General features: G+C 35.3%; 1 protein-coding gene across 2 annotated transcripts in view; it reads right to left on the minus strand.

Moving 5' to 3' along the window:
* Positions 1 to 21,867, minus strand: part of Trmt61 (tRNA methyltransferase 61) — a 616,962-nt gene that overhangs the window by 220,820 nt on the left and 374,275 nt on the right. For both annotated transcript variants that reach the window (XM_069841724.1, XM_069841723.1), the window contains exon 3: positions 4,188 to 4,357. In XM_069841724.1, the coding sequence (XP_069697825.1) occupies positions 4,188 to 4,357 (170 nt within the window). The remainder of the gene's footprint in view (positions 1 to 4,187; positions 4,358 to 21,867) is intronic.

Genomic DNA, 21,867 nt, shown 5'->3' on the forward strand with positions numbered 1-21,867 from the left:
ATCAGCAATAAATTGTAAAAGTAACAATGAAGAAGTTCTAAATGAAGAAGTTCTAATAGCGCTAGCAGCAGGATCAGTATTAATCACAACAAGAATCTAGCAGTTGAAACAGTGCTAGCTGCAGTATCAGCAATAATAAAAGTAACAATGTAGCAGTTGAAGCAACAATATCAACAATAAAATTGTAAAAGGAACAAAGTAGCAGGCAAAACAGCGCTAATAGCAGTACCAACAAAAGTAAAAGTAACAATGTAGCAGTTGTAATAGCGATAATAGCTGTCAGCAATAATAAAAATTAATAATGTATCATTTCTAGTAATGTTAGTAGCGGTATAGGTTATAGTAAAATAACTGCGAACTGTTGCAATAGCGTAATAATAATAGTAATAGTAGTAGCAGAAGTAGTGGTGGTATCAGTAGGCCTAATAGTAATAGCACAGTCTAATATATACAGTCACAAAGCTTCAGTTGTGAGGGTGCTAGGAACAATAGACTGTGCCCGTAATATTTCGCATTGTCTGTAATGAGGCGATATTAGCGATCCTAGCGGTTAGCAACTATCTATGGATGCATATTTACTACGTATTGAGCTTCGTGACTGTATATACTATACTGTGGTAATAGTAACACTCTAGCAACTGCAGTGGTAGTAGACTCTAATTATTATTATTATTATTGCAGCATCAGTAGTAGTTTAATAGCAACACTAATGGTATCAGTAGTAATTCTTGTTCTCATTTATATAACGATATTATTGATTACAGATATTATTCACAGTAGGCAAGGAAATAACATGTAGTAATAGCGTAAATATTGTGAAAAGAAAATGAAAAGCGAAATATTTGGAGGAAACGTATTGAAAATCTCCTGGGATATTCATGGGACCAATTGTATACCAGGCAAGCGACATGAAGGTGGCCTAGAAAATCTGCTCGGCAAGGTCCTCGTGAGCAACAAGTGCTAGTTTCGTATCGTCAGGATTTGAACGAGGTTCTCCGGTTTCGAAAGTCACTCGGTTAATGGGTCTGCAACAGACATTCGAATTCTTACGCCTATCACGTGTAATGTGGTGACTGCACCTGCTGGTTGTGTTGCAGCACAATAACTCTAAACGCCCTTCGAACCTGTGGCCTTTTGGCACGCGTTTGACCCAGTAGCGAAGCCTGCCGGTCCCCCAACAGCGCAGCTGTCGATCACTTCGCTATTCAAACAACGAACCCTTTGCCATGGAGATCTCGCAATAAAACAAAGACTACGACGAGAACAAATGAGAGGGAAAGCTGTTATTGATGGCGAACAAGTCTTCGACTTCAGAGAATAAAGTATTATCATCATTATCATCACCACCATTATCATCGTTACCAGCATCATAGACCACGCGATTATCAAGGACAATTCTAAAATTGTAGGTTGAAACTCCTCTTAAGAGGGAAGCTGTAGTTTTATAATAATTATTGTATAATACTTCATACCTCAGTATATTTCAGTTCTGGTGATACAAATGTTGGCAAACTTGTAATAAATTCCTTTTTCTTCAGTCGACTGTTTCTGGAACTTTTTCCACTATGGAACCCTTTTTAATCTACAGTGTAACTGCGGAACCCTTGCAATCCATTCTCTTTCTTTTGCTATCAGAGTACATTATTATTATTATTATTATTATTATTATTATTATTATTATTATTATACTACCAGTTGTTCAGTATGGTTGTGAAACTTGGACTCTCACTTTGAGAGAGGAATAGAGGTTCGAGAATAAGGTGCTTAGGAAATTATTTGGGGCGAAGAGGGATAGAGTTACAGGAGAATGAAGAAAGTTACACAAAGCAGAACTGCACGCATTGTATTCATCACCTAACATAATTAGGAATATTAAATCCAGACGTTTGACATGGGCAGGGCATGTAGCACGTATGGGCGAATCTAGAAATGCATATAGTGTGTTAGCTGGGAGACCGGAGAGAAAAAGAGCTTTGGAGAGGCCGAGACGTAGATGAGAGTATAATAATAAAATGGATTTGACAGAGGTGGGATATGATGCTAGGGACTGGATCAGTCTTGCTCAGGATAGGGACCGATGGATGGCGGGCTTATGTGAGAGCGGCAATAAATCTTCTGGTTCTCTAAAAGTCATTTGTAAGTTATTATTATTATCATTATTATTAATATTATTATTATTATTATTATTATTATTATTATTACACATTTATTGAAGTCGGTGCAATTACAATATTGAAGCTGGGTTAATAATACACTTACATTTTCAAAATCTTGACTTTCCAATTTTATTGAAATCATAGATTTGTTATAATCAGTACTATAAAATTGTATAGGTATTTAAAAATAATCTTTTAGTAGCCTACATGGCCTCTTAAATAGATGCTTTTTGGACTGTTACCAGTCCGAAAAATTGAACTTCGTCATGGCAACCTCTAATATAATACGCCAACATTGTTTCATTATGTTTATCAGACGGTGCGGCATCTGTTTAAAATGTGTTTCTAGTATCTCAATATCCAAAATCAATCACGATTGGACAATATGTATACTCGTATTGGACTAAATTTTTGTGGACTAAAAATTTCTGGACGAAATTTACTCTTGGGCGAAAATGCTATGGACCTACTGTCAGTAAAAAGTAGCCCCATTGTCCGTGGCATAGTTAGGTAGGGTTTTATGAGGAGATAGATTAAAAACAAGCTGATTCACTCTAAATGGCAAGTAGCCCCACTGTCAGTGACAAGGTTAGGCTGGCTTTGGTGAGGGATTAGGTTAGCGACAGGTTCACCTCCTGACAATGAAACGTATCCCCACTATCAATGACGAGATTAGGTAGGAATTTATTCTCGTAACTAAAGAATGGACAATTTTCTTCCGTATTTTTGTCATATGTTAACGTAGTTCCATTCAAAAGAGGATTTTTGTAGCTTCCACTTTATTTCTTGGATATTTAAGAGGCACATATCTAGGGCGGGCGGCGTGAGATTGTAGCTGACATAGAAGAAACATCTTACAACTTCACCTCTGTCCTGAGTTCAAAACTCTTTCTACAATAAGAACTGCAGAGCTGCAGAAACGCCATTTAAATGAACCTGAAAAAATTAAAAATGTAAAACGTGATTTTATGTAATCTAGTTCATTGTTTCATTTATTTCTCAAATTCATTCTCCTTCGATTCGAGATTTTACTGTCTGTAGGAGCCTTGAACTGCTCGAGAATTTGATCTGTAGTGTACTTTTCGGATCTGTGATCGGCAGTTGCTGGAGCTCAACGTATGGTAGTGGGCAGCAGAAAACTGGTTTTCTTCACCGTCCCGTAAGACTGCATTAGAGCTGCAACCGAAGCAGCTCTCTTCGAACATACAAAAAAGAACCGTCAACACTCTTATCTCCTTATGACCTGCGTTAGAACACATAGGCTTCTGGACTACTGTATATTATTACAGTTCCAGTGTGTTATAGTACTGTGGGTGGTGTGATGTGATTAGTCAGTGCGTCTAAGGAAATATTTTATATAAAAAATGAATGAAATGAAAACCTAATCGACCATCCTTTTCGAAATTAAAAGAGAAATTGCGGGTTAACTTAAGAAATTAGGACGTCCTACAAAAAATTTAAATATTGAAATTTCTAGAAAAATTCGAGGAAATCGTGTAGCCACTAGTCATTTTAATACCGAAATGTGTAAGGGAAACGATTGGTTTTTTGCTGCGCTCATGAAAACGCTTTCTCCCCCACCCGTGTATTCTGTTTAGAGGAGAAAATACATGGACAAACACCGGAGTGAAAGATTTCGTTAATTTGACTTAAAAAACTAGAAAAGCATGTGGGGCACATCTCCACTACGTGACTAGTTGTACCAGGTGGGAGAGGTGTAGTGCACGGATTGTTGGAGTACAATTTCGGGTGCACAGTCAACTTCGAGAAGGGGCTGTAATTACACGCGTTATACGATTTAGATGCAATAAACAGCACGCGTTTGTTAAATACACTATTTTTCATGCAGAACTGCCAACCTTTGTAACCGCGGGCCGCTACTGAACTCTTCATTTTTTCATATATTTTGTGTTTGTAGAAGTGGTGCTACAATAATGAAGCAATACCTACCAAGAAATTATCTACGATACGATGACAAATTAGTCATAAGGACACAAGATTTATCAAGGTTAGAGATGTAAATAGGCCTACCTTTTGCTTGAGGAAGTCCAACTGTAAGATGGGCATGTTGCGGGTCTGCACCTGAAGCTCCTTCTGAAGACATTCGGTGGTGGCGAGTTCCATGAAGCCGTGCTGACTGAGCGCCTCGCAAGTACGCTGCACTTGCTCGATGCACGGCGAGAAGGACACAAAGCGTCCGCCTGCAACACAATCCGTAGCGGAACTACATAATACACAGCTCTCAGTCACTATTATAATAATCATTACAGATTACAGGGATATATTATAATATGGACATACACACATACACATAGGTGTTCACTGCGCCATATCCAGAGATTTTAACGGTTGCCTGCTCACTGCAGGAATGACACGGCGTTGGTCTCACAAATGAAACGTTGTAACAGTTTCCCGTTGTTATCTGTGCCGGGGATAAAGATGAATGTGAATTACGGATAGACTTGTAATAATTATAGGGAAATTAGAATACCTGGAGAAAAACAATTTGTTCGGGGCCATAGGTTAGGATCAGTAACTGCATTTAAGATATCGATGGCTGAGAACCAGACTGTACTAAGTCCAACTTTGTAACAAAATGATTTTTATTTTTTTATTATGTTCCATGTCCTTGGCTGCAGGTATGAATCGAACAAAACTGTAAACATTCCTCTCCATAATTTTGCTATGATGCTATTCCAAACTGTTCCATGTCCTTTATATAGTAACATTTTCATTCCATAATGCTCCTGTCCAATTTTACCTATTACCATCATTTGCTCTGTGTTTAGATGCTTACAACTAAATACTGTATCTTATTTGTATCATAATTTCTTGTCATTTAAGCTAAATATGACTTTCTTTAATTAAAATTGAACAGTTTTATAGATTGTATACGTTATTTTACGATTTTTGTTACTACTTAGAGCAAATTTAATTTCTAGTGTGTTTGTGTAAATAATGTTGGTTAGCCTGCTTAATTATTTAATGGTGCATTGCATATTTATGCTCTCGGACTTCTTAGCAGATTGTTTGTGATAATTTCATTGTTTAAAATGAATTGGGACTCAGATAAAGCGTGAAAGACCCAGATTACCATGTTGATTCTACTTCAAGCAGGGAATTATATATATATATATATATATATATATATATATATATATATATATAGGGACTCCACAGGAAAAAGATATTATCCAAATTAGAGATTCTTGCACAAGGCTAAAACCTAAACAAAAATACTTCTATTGTGCGTAACATTTCTCAGGAAGTATTACAAAATGGAAATGGTAAGATAAATACACATACTAATGAACAGATCCATGTTTCTTCAGTGGAGCAAGGGCCAGGGATATCACGAGATACGAGTGAAGAATTTTCTCAAACATCAGTTTCAGTAAGTGGAAAGAGAAAGAAGAATTTTGAAAGCTTGAAAAAGAAATTGAATGGAAATTAAAGAGGAAAGCTAGACAACGATACATCTTTGCTGAAGAGGAATTCAAGGAAGAAGTTATAATGAAATCTAAAAAAAAAATCAGGGACAGTATAATACCAGTATGCAACTACCTATCCCGCAAATATTAAGTGCTAGTCTTCGGAAAATTGGAAAGAAGAAAAGGACATTAAATCACTGTGCAAGTACTTCTCTCCAGTTACAGTATAAAATCTGAGGAAATGGTGTATCAGTGGGGGTAAAAAAATAGCAGGGATATCTTTATAGTGAAAAATGGAATTGAATAGATCCGCTTTCTCAAGGTTATGGAATTGTCTTTTTAAACCAAGTTTAAAAAAAAGGAAAAGAAAATACTTCTTTCTAGTGGAAAGGCAAATCTGGAATGCTATATTGAAAGAATGAGAGGAAAAATATGTTGTTTCATTGTTCGTTACCTAATAAAATTAATCATTTATTGGTTTCAACTGGACATGGAACACTTTGGTTTTATTGCTATAATGATTTCCTTACACCATGCTCACTTATATTTAGGACTAAAATTATTTTTTTATTAATTAACAATGCCAAAAACAACCTTAAATACATGCTAGTAACATACTGTGGTTATATGTTAATATATTACTAAAGTTTCGAAAGTCAGAAAATTAAAATAAGTCTCCTGAAAAATTTAGTAAAATAGACCTGGAACAGTCTGGTTCTCAGCTATCGATATAGTACGAGTAATATTACGGATTATTTGGGTAACAATTTAACGATAATAGCAATAACACGATACACATTTCATCGGTTCAAAGTGTGATGATAAGTCGGGGGAAATTTCCCTATTTATTCATAGATATTACAGAAAAAAGAAAAGCTTACCAATTTGCCTATATAACTCAGGGATGTCCGAGTCTATATAACGTATTTAAAAGTGCCTATAAAAGTTTAGAACAGTAAGTCTTAACTAATTCTTAAAATGTGTCCGCAGACCACTGGCGGTCAGGAGACCGCAAGTGAATTTTCAAACAAGAATTTGATGTGTAATTTCATTTTAAAAAATATAATTAAAATGTACTGTAATCCCAGCAATAAATGTATCTTAATTCTCATTAAAAATGTATTTATAACATTTTTACAAACAAAGCTAATATTTGAAAAGTTACCTTAACTAAACTTAAGTTTGTAATAATTTGCAAAGAAAAAATAAATAGCTCATCTTCTGCGGAGCTCTGAAAAAGAACTAAGGAAGAGACTAGTGAAGTATTTTGTATGGAGTGTGGAATTGTATGGAGCAGAAACGTGGACATTATGACGAAGTGAAGAGAAGCGAATAGAAGCGTTTAAAATGTGGATTTGGAGAAGAATGGAACGTGTGAAGTGGACAGACAGAATAAGAAATGAATCTGTGCTGGAAAGAGTGGGTGAAGAAAGAATGATGCTGAAACTGATCAGGAAGAGGAATAGGAATTGGTTGGGTAAATAGCTGAAAAGAAACTGCCTTCTGAAGGATGCAGTGGAAGGAATGGTGAACGGAAGAAGAGTTCGGGGGAGAAGAAGATATCAGATGATAGATGATGGACGACATTAAGATATACTATGGATCCTATGAGGAGACAAAGAGAAAGGCAGAAAATAGGAATGCTTGGAGAAAGCTGTGTTTGCAGTGAAAGATCTGCCCTTGGGCAGAACATTAAAAGAATGAATGAATATATGAAAATAGTTTCTTACATTGTACTAAGCAAAAGTACAAAGTTAATGTGTTAAGGAGTCAGGAATATCAACTACACTCTAATTACCTGATGTTTATTTTTGATAGATACTGTACGTGCTGAGTTTCCGAAAGTCCTTGAGAGGCATTAAGTGGTATTTACTTAGGATTTAGTAAAGAATTGTTTTCAGAACATGGGAGGGGTGACAGTAGGGGGAAAAAGAATGAAGACCATAAGATTTGCTGTTGATATGGCGTTGTTAGCAGACGAGGGGGTGATACTAATGGATATACTATTGGAGCTAAATGACAGCAACATTGGATGAAAATAAACTCAAACATGACGAACTTCAATACTGCTGTCATTTAGTTCAAACAGTAGGCCTATATCCTAGTATCATCCCCTCCTCTGCTAACAACGCCATATCATAAGCAAATCTTCTTCCTTCTACTGTCATCCCTCCCATGTTCTGAAAACAGTTCTTCACTATATTTAATCCTCCAAGTGGATATTTCACTTTCGGAAAGTAAGCGCATATTTATCAACAATAAACATAAGGTAATTAGGTGCAATTGATATAGCCTACTCGCATTTTAAGACTTGTTCTTCCATAAACAATTAACTTGAAATATGACGCGTGATTTGTGCTTTCTAAAACTTTCGCATTTTGCAGAACTTGCCACTTCATCAACAACAATAAACTTCAGATATGGCGACCGGTTTGTTTGCTGAATTATTCGCATTTTGCAGGACGTGTTACGTTATCTCCAGGAAGTAAGTATGCAATTTGCAAATTCTTCTCGACCGCTATAACCCTACAATAAGTCCACCAGAGAACAATCCAGTTCTAAACAACATGGCCTTCACCTCCCCGGTTACTCCTCATATTCTTTCACCCGCGTCTCTCAACGAGTTCTCCACGTATTACTTGCGTCTCCCGTCCGTTAGAGTCTGACCGGTTGCGTTTTAAATGTAGGACGAAAAATTGCTTTAGTCATTATGTAATTTGATGTTTCTATCCCCACCAAGTAATATGACACGTATGAGAGCCGTTACGGCTTTTAAATCAGCTTAACTCGGCACAGGTGAGTTGACAGGTTGTAAATTACTAATTTAATTGGTACTTTATTGTTGAGACGCGAATGTATTAACGGTTTGAGCTTCAAAAATGCTAAAACCCGTCGCAGCGGGACGCACGCCTGCTTCCAAATGAAGCTCCTGTTAAAAAGACATTTTACAGCTCAATTTCCTCGATATAAACTTACAGTTTATGGTCTCTAAGACTTAAAACACCCTTCATTATGATTAAATCAATAGACGCTGTCGATGCCTTGTCCGAGAGTACTATATTATGTGATCAATTCTAAGCATGGTAATTAATGGATACGAAATTTCTACTTAAAAAGGAGTACCAGAGGTGTGGCTGTGCATACGATAGCCTGTAATTATGTAGTCGTTCACAGGCCACTGCTATTTAATTACGATCAGCCTCGGCACAAAAAGTAGGTAACTTGAGATTATTATATTTATTGTGAAACGGAGAAAATTAAAATGGCCACACACGAACAGGCTGAAATATCTTATAGTATTCTAATAGCAACAAAAAAATGCTAACATGAGTGTTTTCGATAAGAATCTTGCAAAGTAAATAGTTGAAGAGTGTCTTGTTTTATGTAATGACGTCCACCATGAATTGCATAATGGAATAAAATTGTGTTTTCGAAAGTGTTTTTACTTCAGCTTCATAGCTTAATTGGATTTAAGCTCTCAAAGGAGAGATATGCATCGTGTACTAAAACTAATAAGCTATGTTTAAACATAAAAGTAATGCTGCCAACTTGAAAGGAATTTCTCTACAACAATATTATTTCGAGCATATAAAAGCACAGAAATGTGTATCAGAGTTAAAGACATGTCCACAGGTATTTAAAAAGATTTCGCCGATAACTAAGGAGTCCAGGCAGAGAGAACAGGTGTGGATTATATAATATTAATTGATTTCTAATCACTTCTATCCGACATTTCTGTCGCAAAACCTTAGCAGGGAAGTTCTCGAAATTTATTTTATTTATTTATTTAACTAGCTAGCTAGTGAATACAAATTAAAATTATAAAGCAAAAATATTTCTAGCCATTACCGTAAGAGCCAGGCTCGTGTACTGTGTGGTCTTAGCCAATAATATAACATAAAATTTACTAGAACAGTTTACTAAATACAGTAAGTAACTTAATTCAAACCAATAAATAACACAGAAGAGCAAAAAAAAAGAAGAAGAAGAAAGATAAAAAGAGAGAAAAAAACATAATTAATATTCAATAAAAACATGAATGTAGTCGACAGAAATAAAAGGCAAAAAAATACACATATTTTTTAATATTATATATCACGAATAATTTTATAAATTTCTTTTCTAAAAGGTTCAATTTTAAAATATTTCAAATTTGAAAAATGGTTTGTAATTTTATTATAAATTCTTGGGCCGAAATTAGCACCATGTTTAAGAGCTGCACTTGTATGACATTTAGGCTCAATTAATGGGAAAGTACACTTTTGTCTTCGAGTACGATATTCATGTCGATTAGATTTATGTTTCATTTGATTTCTGTGGTAGTAAGTTAGTAAACTATATTTATAAATTTCTTCAACAGTTAATACTTTAAAATCTGTATAATCTAAATTTGTTAGGAAATCCATATTTTTGGTTAGACAAATTTTTATTAACCTTCTGTGTAATAAAATTAATGGATTAAGTACAGATGACACTACTCCACCCCAATTTATTATATCATATCGTATTAATGATTGTACTAAAACTAAAAATATCATTCTCAGTGCCTCCTTAGTGACAAAATTTCGAAGTATTATGAATTTATAAATTGTCTTTCTTATACTTGTACACATAAAATCAATTTGTTTATCCCAACGTAAATTCTGATCTATAATCATTCCTAAATATTTGACTTGTGTGGAAGATGTTAGATGTGGGCAAATACAATAATTATTTCTTAATTCATTACATTAAATAATATGTATTACTAAGTGATAATTATTCATAGGTGGAGGTAAACTTTTCGTTGTTAAAGAAAATGGAATATGGGTAGTTTTATTAGTATTTAAGGACAGGAGATTAGAGTCAAGCCAATTTTTCATATTTATTACTCTGTGTTAAATATATGAGATAAAATCCGACCGACCTAATTTTATTAGAAGTGTTTTTGTGAGGTGAAAATCAAGAATAAAATTAGTATCAAAATTTTGAGTTAACTTTTTTTTTTTTTTTTTTTTTTTTTACTCGCCAAGATTTTTAGTAAAATCTTTTATGCTTCCAACATAAATACACCCCTAAATATGGAATATAATTTTCCACGAATGTCATCGATAAACAATTAATATGGGGAAAGGGAAAGGTAAAAAGACGAAATGTAAAATTATTTTTTCGGAGATGTGTTTCCGTCATTATCTCAACATGGAATACATGTTTTAAGAAATATTTGATCTGCACTTCAAGTAATATAGTAAAATTAGAAATGTAACTCTTTGCAGTTTCACAATTAGTCACAATGAACAACTTCAGCCTGAGATTTCCGGGAAAGTCATTAATGAATTATATCGCTGCGCTCTGGTAAGCTCAGCTGGTGTATGAAGACAGACGCAAGACGGACGGACGCTTTGATCTCTCACTCCAGCTCCATCAGTTCAGTGCTATAATATATCGATGGCTTGAAAGGGGGAAACGTTTGTAAATCACCCCGCTACAGACAAACCAATCAGGTTCCCATGACTTCTAGGGTCCGGAGCGGCTACGATAGGGTGCGTGAAAATAAATAGCAAGGAGTATTGCATTTAAATTTATCGATACGGAAGAGTATTCCATAGGACTAATAGCTCTGCCATTGTCGGACATAGGTCTATACCCAAACCACAAAATTAGAAGTCTTGATCTGCATCAGTAATTTGTAGAGATGGCTGGAATAATATATTCTAGCGATAGGTTTTTCTTTTTTTTAAACTATGATATGAACGCCCCGCAGCCTGAAGGCTTATTGCACTTTAAGTGGAATTGATAGCAGTGAGATATTATTTGACCAGATGAGTCCCAGGAGTCACTATGGAATTATATGATATTAGCCTTACGGTTGGAGAAAACCTCGCAAAATACCCATCCAGCTAATCAATTCAAGCGGTGGCTTTCTATCGATAGTTTTTTTTTCTTTTAGTAGGTTATTTTACGACGCTTTATCAACATCTTAGGTTATTTAGCGTCTGAATGAGATGAAGGTGATAATGCCGGTAAAATGAGTCCGGGGTCCAAAACCGAAAGTTACCCAGCATTTGCTCGTATTGGGTTGAGGGAAAACCCCGGAAAAAACCTCAACCAGGTAACTTGCCCAGACCGGGAATCGAACCCGGGCCACCTGGTTTCGCGGCCAGACGCGCTGACCGTTACTCCACAGATGTGGACTCTATCGATAGTTACAACTCGTTTATTTATTTTGTAATAAACAAATTCATGAAAAAAAAAATAGGGTAAAGTTTAGTAATATTGTGATACGAGTAATATTGTGATAGTTTTTTTCTTTTTGAGAATTTATTATAATTTTACTGAGCGAGAGTAGGACCGGTTTTGTGCAGAAAGTTGTCCACGAATATTCCCTTAATACGTTGACGCAAAAAAACCGACCTTCCTCTCGCTCAGTAAAATTGTAATAAATTCTCAAAAAGAACTATCACAATATTACCAATCTTTACCCTATAGAAAAAAAGAAAAACTTGAAAAAATCAGAACTCAAATAAAAGAAACGGAAGAAAATGTATAAAAACAAGAAATCGAAAGAAGGTGAAATAACAAAAGGAAAAAGTCGAAATAAACAAAGCTGAAAAAGTAACAAGGAAACAAGAACGAAAAAGGAGAGAAAGGAAAGCGTAAGAAATAAATGCAAGAAAGAAGAATAAGATAAAAAAAAGCTTAGACACAGGAAAAACAAAAATAGTGAAAACAGCAAAAAAAAAAAAAAAAAGGAAAGAAAATTAAAGACAAAAATAAATATACAATAGGGTGAACTAAAGAAAAATAAAGAAGATTTTTTTTTGCAATGGCAGGCCCTTAACTTGCCGTTATTCGCCCCGTGTGGCTCATAGATGTCGTTAGTGACGAAAAGCTTAGACCACTAGTTCGTCAAAGACTATCCAGAGTGCACTACAGTGAGTCTAGATTACATTCGTTAAGAATGACTATTAAATTAAAGACAGACAATATACAGAGTAAGGTAAATGACAAAAATAAAAATTTAAATGAAGAAAAAAAAGAATAAAGGACAAGGAAGGAAAGAAGAAGAAAGGAAAAAAAGAGAGAGAAATTAAGTAAAAATACGAAAGAAATAGAAAGACAAAGAGTAAGACTACATAAAACTAGAAACGAATTAAAAACGAAATAAATATGAACATAGAATGTAAGATATACAATAATAAATATAATAATAATAATAATAGTAATAATAATATAATATCATGATAAACTAAGAAGAAAGAGAGCCATTAGTCATTAGTGATTCGAGTCACTGAGATGCTACAATAATAAGAGTACGCGCTTCTATAGTATCTTGCGCCACCACAGCAGATTCAACATTCAAAAGGTTGTATCACAGTCTAGTATATATAGTCACGAAGCTCAATACGTAGTAAATATGCATCCATAGATAGTTGCTAACGACTAAGATCGCTAATATCGCCTCATTACAGACAATGTGAAATAGTACCGGCACAGTCTATTGTTCCTAGCACCCTCACAACTCAAGCTTCGTGATTGTATATACTAGACTGTGGTTGTACTTTGACAGCAATTGAAATAGTATTGATAGCACAAAAATTATGGTGTTATGATATGAACTGATTCATCATAAACATAATCATCAACGTCAAGAACTGGTTTCTTCTGGATCCGTTCCTACTCAAAACTTGTATCTTAGGCATTTGTCTGCCGATCTTTTCAATCATCTCAGATCTGTCAAATGGTGTGTACTTTAGAATTGTCCTTTGCAACCTGATTCGTACTTTCAAAAAATCCACATTATAAATTCGTCATCTTTTCATAATGATTAAGTTTCACTTTAAGAAAATAAGTCCCTCGCCTTGGCTACGTGGATAACTCCAACCAAGCTGTTCCTGGTTCGATTCATGGAATATGTAATAGAAGAGATTTATCTTCCGTCCACGAGCTGGCATGGCCTTATCATATGCTGCCCTGTACCGTCTCAGCGGTTGCCCTGTATCGCGCTAACCACCACGACCAGAGAGGCCGCAAGTTTATGGCTTCTAATGTCCACCGCCTTGGCTACGAGCGTTATATGCCATTCTCATCCTAGCGGTCTGTGATTCGATTCGTTGTTTGGGCAATGGAAGACAAACATCTGGTCTTGTGTCGTGCTGACCACACGGCAAGGGAGACCTATAATGTGTTCCTGTTTAGTGTTGGTCAAAACATAATACATCTCATTGGGATGTAAGTGGATAATACAAGAGGAGTTAAAACTGACAAAGAAAGAAAGAAAACAAAAAGTCTTTTATATCAAGTGTAGCGCTTCAAAATCCCTGTCGCGTCTCAAACTATAAAATTATTCATTCCAAGTTTCCCAGTTTAATCACCTTCCGTTTTCCATCAGTCTTGTAGGATATTTATTTTGAATTCTATGTTCCATTCGATTAAAATGATTAATAAATCATTTCTTCCTGAGCTATCATTTAAGGAATACCGAGTTTGTAATGTTGATTTTATTCAGTTATTTTTATTCTATCACTTAATTTATTTGCCTCAGTAAATCTAAAAAATTTCGTTGCCCTTATCTCTAATCATCTTCCAGCATTTCCGAGTTGCAAACGTATATAATTTCAGTATAAACGAACTGTTAATGCAATTGTATCATGTCACTTTAATTGACGTTATTTTCCAAACTCTGGTTAAAAGCTGGGGAGGAGTACACCTCGTTAAAAATAACTTTGGCGTATCTCATCCGAGTGTCAACACCAGCCAGGATTCCTTACCTGAAATTACCAAAGTTTCCAATATCTACTGACTCACGGGATCCGATATCTAAAGTCAATACGCAAGACTAAGAAGAAAGTATTTCTTGCAACAGACTCGAGTGTAGGCCTAAATATCTACATGATTAAGTGGTAAGGTACAGGTTACAGCAGTAAAATGTTTGGAAATGTTGAACATTTTTTTCCTCCATTACTGTATCTTGTACATTAATGAAAATTGGTATGTGTAAAACACTGTCCTTCTGCTATATGAAAAATATATTTTTAGATTTTAAAATATATATATATATATTTTCAGAATTCAAAATGGTGGTAGTTCACTGTGCAGTGATGAAGCGTTTCCCTCATAACTCATGAACTTCTTAACTTTTTCATGTTTTCTCTCTTATATTTTATTGCTGAAACTCATGTTTACAATATTATGCTCTTCCAACTTCATTCCTTAATAAATAATATTTTTTATTTTGTGTTAGAAAAAAATATTCATATTTGATCATTTTTTATCAGACAATCCATCAAATGTAGAGAACTTATCTTGCATCATATTGTAGATATGACATGCATAAATACACACAAAAAAGTTTCATCACAATGTTGGATAGGTTTTGAATTATGTGGGAAACGCTTCATCACTGCACAGTGAACAGAATTTTGAAAAATAAAAAATGTAAATAATTTTTTTTAATCGTAAAAATATTTTCTCATATAGCAGATAGACAGTGTTTTACACATGCTTATTTTCATTACTGTACAAGATACAGTAATGGAGGAAGAAAATGTTGAATATTGCTGCTGTAAGCTGTACCTAACCCCTTAAATGTACTAATATGACTTGCAGATCATTAACGTATCTATTAATACAACGGCCAATTACACATTTATAACAGTCCAAAGCAGGGCCGCCCAAAACTACGACCCGCGACAATCACATCCGGCCCGGCATGGCTTTTTATGTGACCAGCCTTTGTTTCTGTAAAAACTGAAAATGTTGTATTGTTCGTAAATTAATAGCGACGTTAGAGTTTTTCTCTAATTGAACACGAATGTTTCAGAATGTTTCGACAGTGATCATACAATGAAAATATATTTTCCTCTACAACTGGATATCCGAAAATGTCTTGAAGAAAAAGAACGTCAATGCCAATAATTGCTAAGTGACATCCATTGGCTACCACTCACTAGCATTTTTTGAGAATTTAACAAAACATTTGAATGATTTGAATGCCGAATTGGCAAAGATAAACTAATCAATGATACATATAATAAAGTGGAATCGTTTCAGTTAAAACTTTTCAAGAGTCAAAGTACTGTGAAATACTGGAAGCATTTTTCTACAGTCAATGATTTACAAATCCAGTATCCAGAAACATATTTCAGAAATTGCCATCTTTTCATCGACGTATGTGAACAAACATTTTCAAAAATTGAAATTCATATCCAGCTTGAGTGTAGAACATATTAAAGAAGTCTTGCTCCCCAGCACCATTTAACAGAAACCAAACATCAATAATCTATTATCTTCAAAAGCTAGTTCTACACATCTCCTTGAGGTAACTATTCACGCAATGTTCTACCAAAACTTGTAAATTTAAGTAGTATCAGAAGTAAAATTAAGTGCATGATACCATTTTTACCTACGAAATATTTACTGAAAATTATAGTATGTATCAATTTATTTCTATTTCGAGGAATTGTCTTCAGTGTAATATATGGTTCACCACCGATCATCCTTGTAGTTACTGATCCTCCAAATAAAACAGTTCGGGAGCCCCAAACTGATCACCGCGCGCACTTGACCACTTCAGATCAAGTATACTTTTGGTGAAGAATGGGCAGAAGTGAGAAAAATTCTCTCCGGCACAGGGACTCGAACCCGGGTTTTCAGCTCTACGTGCTGACGCTTTATCCACTAAGCCACACTGGTTTCCAGTTCCGATGCCGGATTGAATCCTTCTCTGTTTAAGTTCTACCTCTCTATACCCCTTTGGTTTGCACGCAATCCGCACTGTACGTTATAGTTAGATGCATTTTTAAAATTACTTACTTATTTACTTACTATGGCTTTTAAGGAACCCAGAGGTTCATTACCACCCTCACATAAGCTCGTCATCGGTCGCTATCCTGAGCAAGATTAATCCAGTCACAACCATCATATCCCACCTCCCTCAAATCCATTTCAATATTATCCTCCCATCTATGACTCGGCCTCCCCAAAGGTTTTATTCCTTCCGGCCTCCCAACTAACACCCTATAAGCATTTCTGATTCGCCCATACACGCTACATGCCCTGCCATCTCAAACGTCTGGATTTAATGTCTCTAATTATGTCAGGTGAAGAATACAATGTGTGCAGTTCTGCGTTGTGTAACTTTCTCCATTCTCCTATAACTTCATCCCTCTTAGCCCCAAATATTTTCTGAAGTACCTTATTCTCAAACACCCTTAACCTCTGTTCCTCTCTCAAAGTGAGAGTCCAAGTTTCATAACCAAACAGAAGAACCGGTAATATAATTGTATCGTTTTATAAATTCTAACTTTCAGATCTTTTGAGAGCAGACTGGATGATGAAAGCTTGTCAGCCGAATAATAACACGCATTTCCCATATTTATTCTGCGTTTAATTTCCTCCCGGGTATCATTTATATTTGTTACTGTTGGTCCAAGATATTTGAATTTTTCCACCTCTTCAAAGGATAAATTTCCAATTTCTAGATTTCCATTTCGTACAATATTCTGGTCAAGAGATATAATCATAAACTTTGTCTTTACGGGATTTACTTCCAAACCTATCTCTTTACTTGCTTCAAGTAAAATTCCCGTGTTTTCCCCAGTAGTTTGTGGATTTTCTCCTAACACAGTCACGTCATCCGCAAAAACAAGGAGCTGATATAATCCGTTCAATTCTAAACCTTCTCTGTTATCGTGGACTTTCCTAATGGCCTATTCTAGAGGAAAGTTGAAAAGTAAAGGTGATAGTGCGTCTCCTTGCTTTAGCCCGCAGTGAATTGGAAAAGCATCTGACAGAAACTGGCCTATACGGACTCTGCTGTATGCTTCGCTGAGACATATTTTAACTAATCAAACTACTTTCTTGGGAATACCAAATTCAATAAGAATATTATATAAAACTTCTCTCTTAACCGAGTCATATGTCTTTTTGAAATCTATGAATAACTGATGTACTGTACCCTTATACTCCCATTTTTTGTCCGATATCTGTGGAATACAAAAAATCTTATCAATATTCGAACTATTACGCCTAAAACCGTACTGATGATCCCCAATAATTCCATCTACTTGTGGAATTAATCTTCTCAAAAGAATATTGGACAAAATTTTGTATGTACGACGTCAACAAAAGTGATATTCCTCGAAAGTTACTACAGTTAGTTTTGTCCCTCTTCTTAAAAATAGGTACAATTATGGACTCCTTCCATTGTTCTGGTACAATTTCCTTTTAGCAAATAGTAAGTACAAGCTTATAAATGTCGCTAGATAATGCGCTTCCACCTTCTTGTATTAATTCTGCTGGAATTTGATCGATACCTGGAGACTTGTAATTTTTCAGCTTTTCTATCGCAATTTCGACTTCAGAAATTGTGGGTTCGGGTATAAATGGTTCAGGAGTTTGTATTTGAATTTCATAAAAAAATTCAACAAAATGAATTATCTAGCTTCTCTGAGAAGTTGAATGATTTGATAGGGCTGAAGGAACGGTAATCAACTGGACTCTTGTTTCGAGGTGTGCGTGAGCATGGGATGAATTATGATTAGCCTGATTACTTGGATGAGGTTTTTTAACACTGAATAACGTTATTATTCGAGGATCACTTGGATGACACGTGACATTTTCGCATAACACATGCAACTCCGTCTTTTGATGTCAATAACTCAACAAATATAGTGTAGGAACATGTTACACGTAGGCTAAATGAAGAATAAAGACTGATAAATAAAAATAAACAAATAAAATTTTATTGACGCTATATAACTGGAAATTCCTAAGCAAACTATTGACAAATAATATTGTTTCTCCTGAAATACCTACTCAAACTGATTCCACGTTATAATATCCATACTTAGCCTATACCAAGAAAAAAAATGTTATTTAATACACCAAAATCGAGAAGCGTATTTCATATGAACTCACCACTAACTAAAATGTTAAGCAACTTGAATTCATTACGTGAGGAAATTGATCTATTTTACTGTACAGAAAAATTATTCAGAAACCAAATTTATACAAAAGGAAAATGCTACATCATTCATGTCATAGCACATTCAGCTTTATTTTATTCGTGAATAACTCAAAATTATTCCTGTTTTTGTCCTGTAAGAAATTAAGATCTCCCGTAATTTATCGATTTATTAAATGTTTGATTTTTTGTCAATACTGATTCACTATAAGCCACATCTCACTTTTATGTTTTCATTTTCTTTTATTTCTATTGTTAATGAGTTGCGTATTCTTACATTATCATTTCCAATAGTTATAAATTAAACTGTTAAGATGCTTTGAAGGGCATCAAGCCTGTGAACTTTCCTCTAAGTTCTGATGAAGCTGACATTACCCCTTTTGTAGAGCGAGTCACTGTTAAATTCTGCCATTACAGCTGTAGATTAATTTTTAATTTAGATTTAGATTTTTGTCTGCATTTTACTTGTATTTTTATTTTTGGTAGTTTGGAAGAGAAGGCCTATTGGCCTTAATTCCATCAAAACAAACAAATCGTCGTTGATTTTATGAAACTTCCTACAAAACATAATTTTTCAGGAGGAAGAAAAACTTAATAAAAAATAAATGGGCCTATATAAGAATATGAAGTAATTCGGTAGAAAACGTTGGTGAATATATTCTTTGTTGTGTAATCAACTATCAGAAGACAGGTCTGGACCCCACAACTGACACCAACAAGGCATCACTCATAAGGCAACTAGGCCAAGAGATAATGGGTTAGGATGGTCAGTTCCTTTCCCCCTCCGTTTCATACATCGCTGACTATTTACATATTTCACTAATCAGACTTCAGATTTATACAAACAATTGTTCTTCCTCTTACACATATCGCAGTTGAATATGATGAACATGAATGACATCATCGATGATCAGTGTAGGATTATTGATATTTAATCAATTTTTTTTCCTCCTGCGAAATTATTTTCCGTACTGTCACGTGGGAGGTATCATAAAAAAACGACGAAATAATAACAGTGCAGCTGCTATAACGTCATTAAATAATATACGTATTTAAAAAGATGAAAACGAAAACAGGATGATAGGACAGTGTGTAATAAACAGAGCCCGGATGTATAGGCATTTATTTTGGTTAAAATAGGCAGGCATATTGGCACTAAAATAGTAAACCAGGCAGTGAAATAGGCATTTATTATTCATGGAAACCGACAAAATATAGACATACTTAATAAAATATCCCATACGGTACTCACTTTCCTTGGTTACATGTCACAACAATATGCTTTTTTAAGTTGTCAACTGTCATAGTGAGCCACCTGTCAGAGAAAACGTTTTTCATGGTGGAAAAAGATCTTTCTACTTCTACTGAAGTGATTGGAACAAACTTAAAACAACTTATTTCAGAAGGACTGTCTCTACTTTCTTTCAGAGATCGGGAAAAACCGACTGTGCATTATCTCAAAAAGAGGGGCGTGAGAAGGGATTAGAGACTTCAAAGTACGCGTGACTTGTGCGTGCAAGCAACAACAGTAACGGGACCTGGAGACTTGCTTTTTATACTTTCATCATTCCCTTTCTTTCGCTGGTAAACACCGAAGTGACCTGAGCACTGAGGGTTATACTGTTCAAACATCTTTGTTAAGTGACATAAAAGATGGAATTGGTAGAGGAAAAAAGTTTATGATTCCTTGGAAACATAGACCTATATATTGCTAGAGAATATGATTCTCAGGAAATATTTGTGTGAGATGAATATATATTTTTAATTTGTACAACCGTTCTTTTTGTGTTTAGATATAATTTATGTGCGATTTATTTTAAATGCATTAAAATAGAAAATGTACAATAACAACGTAAGAAGGCTAAAAAAAAAAAGCATTTAACATTAAAATAGGTAACGGGAACTAAAATAGGCAAAAAAAAAGGCAAAATAAAAATTGGCCCTATCGTCCCCAAATGTGTGGAAACGTGTTTATCTCTAATAGGTCTTTCATACATACACTCAGTTTAAATAAGGCATTTTGCCTAATATCCGGGCTCTAGTAATAAACTATGTGAGCTCGAAGCCCATTGAACACTTCTCTCGGTTCGCAATATGTATGAAGCACCAAGTTGTTTACTACGCATGCGCAACTTGAGACACAGGCAACATGTGTGCACTGATATACTTAGTGATCCTGATCCTGTGCACAGGAAAGAACAGATCTAAAAGGGGAAATCAATTCCACACACCAGGTTGAAACCCTGACGAACACCTGCACAGAGATCCATCCAGGTACAGATCGTTCCGAGCAGGCAAAAATCTATCGACTAGAAAGAGTTGGGGGAGGGGAGAAGCAATGCGGGCGGTGAAGGGTAACAACAATGAAAGATAGTTACAAAATAATATTTAGACCGTTTCGGGGCGTAACCTGATAGGAGAATTACAGTTCGACTTTTCTTTCTTTTTTTTTTTTCTAAAGCGGTTCTATGTTGGAAATATACGATGGTCCAATGATGAACTACAGTTTTAGTTGGTGTGGGAAAAGATGGGAGATAACTGGAATTTGAAGGTCCAGAACTGTTTGAGTGTGTTCGACCAACCGCGGCTAGAGACGAGAAGCGGTTTAAGATCCTGACCCGGATTTCTTTCTGAAGATGCATCGTCAATTTGAAGCCCGCAATTATTGCTTTCTGCGCATACAGAATGAAGCGGATGCATCGCCATGTTTAAGGGGTAATGGTCCGCGATTGATTTCTTATCTAAACAGCAAATGGACCACACATGCTAACACTTATGGCAATTGTAGGATTCTTGCATCTCTAAACACTCTTCAATATGTTATCGGGGCAATGTTGCCAGATGATGAATAATTTTCTGTCGTTGAGGGAAATAATGTTTGAAAGAACAACTGCCGAAGTTATATCAGGGTCGCCTGTGTGCCGGAATTTCGTCCCGCAGAAGTTCTTTTGCATGACAGTAAATCTATTGACCTGAGCCTGTCGCATTTAAGCACACTTAAATGCCATCGACCTGGACCGAGAAGCCGCAACCTCGGGCATAGAAGGCTAACACTCTACCGACTGCGCTACCCAGGTCGACTGTATTATTTAAACACTTACTATTTTTTATTTGGAACACATCCACGTTATACTGACTACTATAAAAATGATTTAAACGTTGCCTTACCTAATAACTAATTTAACCTTCCTGCCCTCCTCTTAGTCTCCGCATACGATTTATAATGTGCACCATTTCCGTATAAATTGACTCGTACACATTGAGATTAATAAAATTCATGCAATATTTCAGGCGACATCATTGTACACAGACAGAGAGACAAACGGCAAGGCCA

Source organism: Periplaneta americana, chromosome 12 (genome assembly GCF_040183065.1).
Source record: "Periplaneta americana isolate PAMFEO1 chromosome 12, P.americana_PAMFEO1_priV1, whole genome shotgun sequence".
Classification (NCBI taxonomy): Eukaryota; Metazoa; Arthropoda; class Insecta; order Blattodea; family Blattidae; genus Periplaneta; species Periplaneta americana.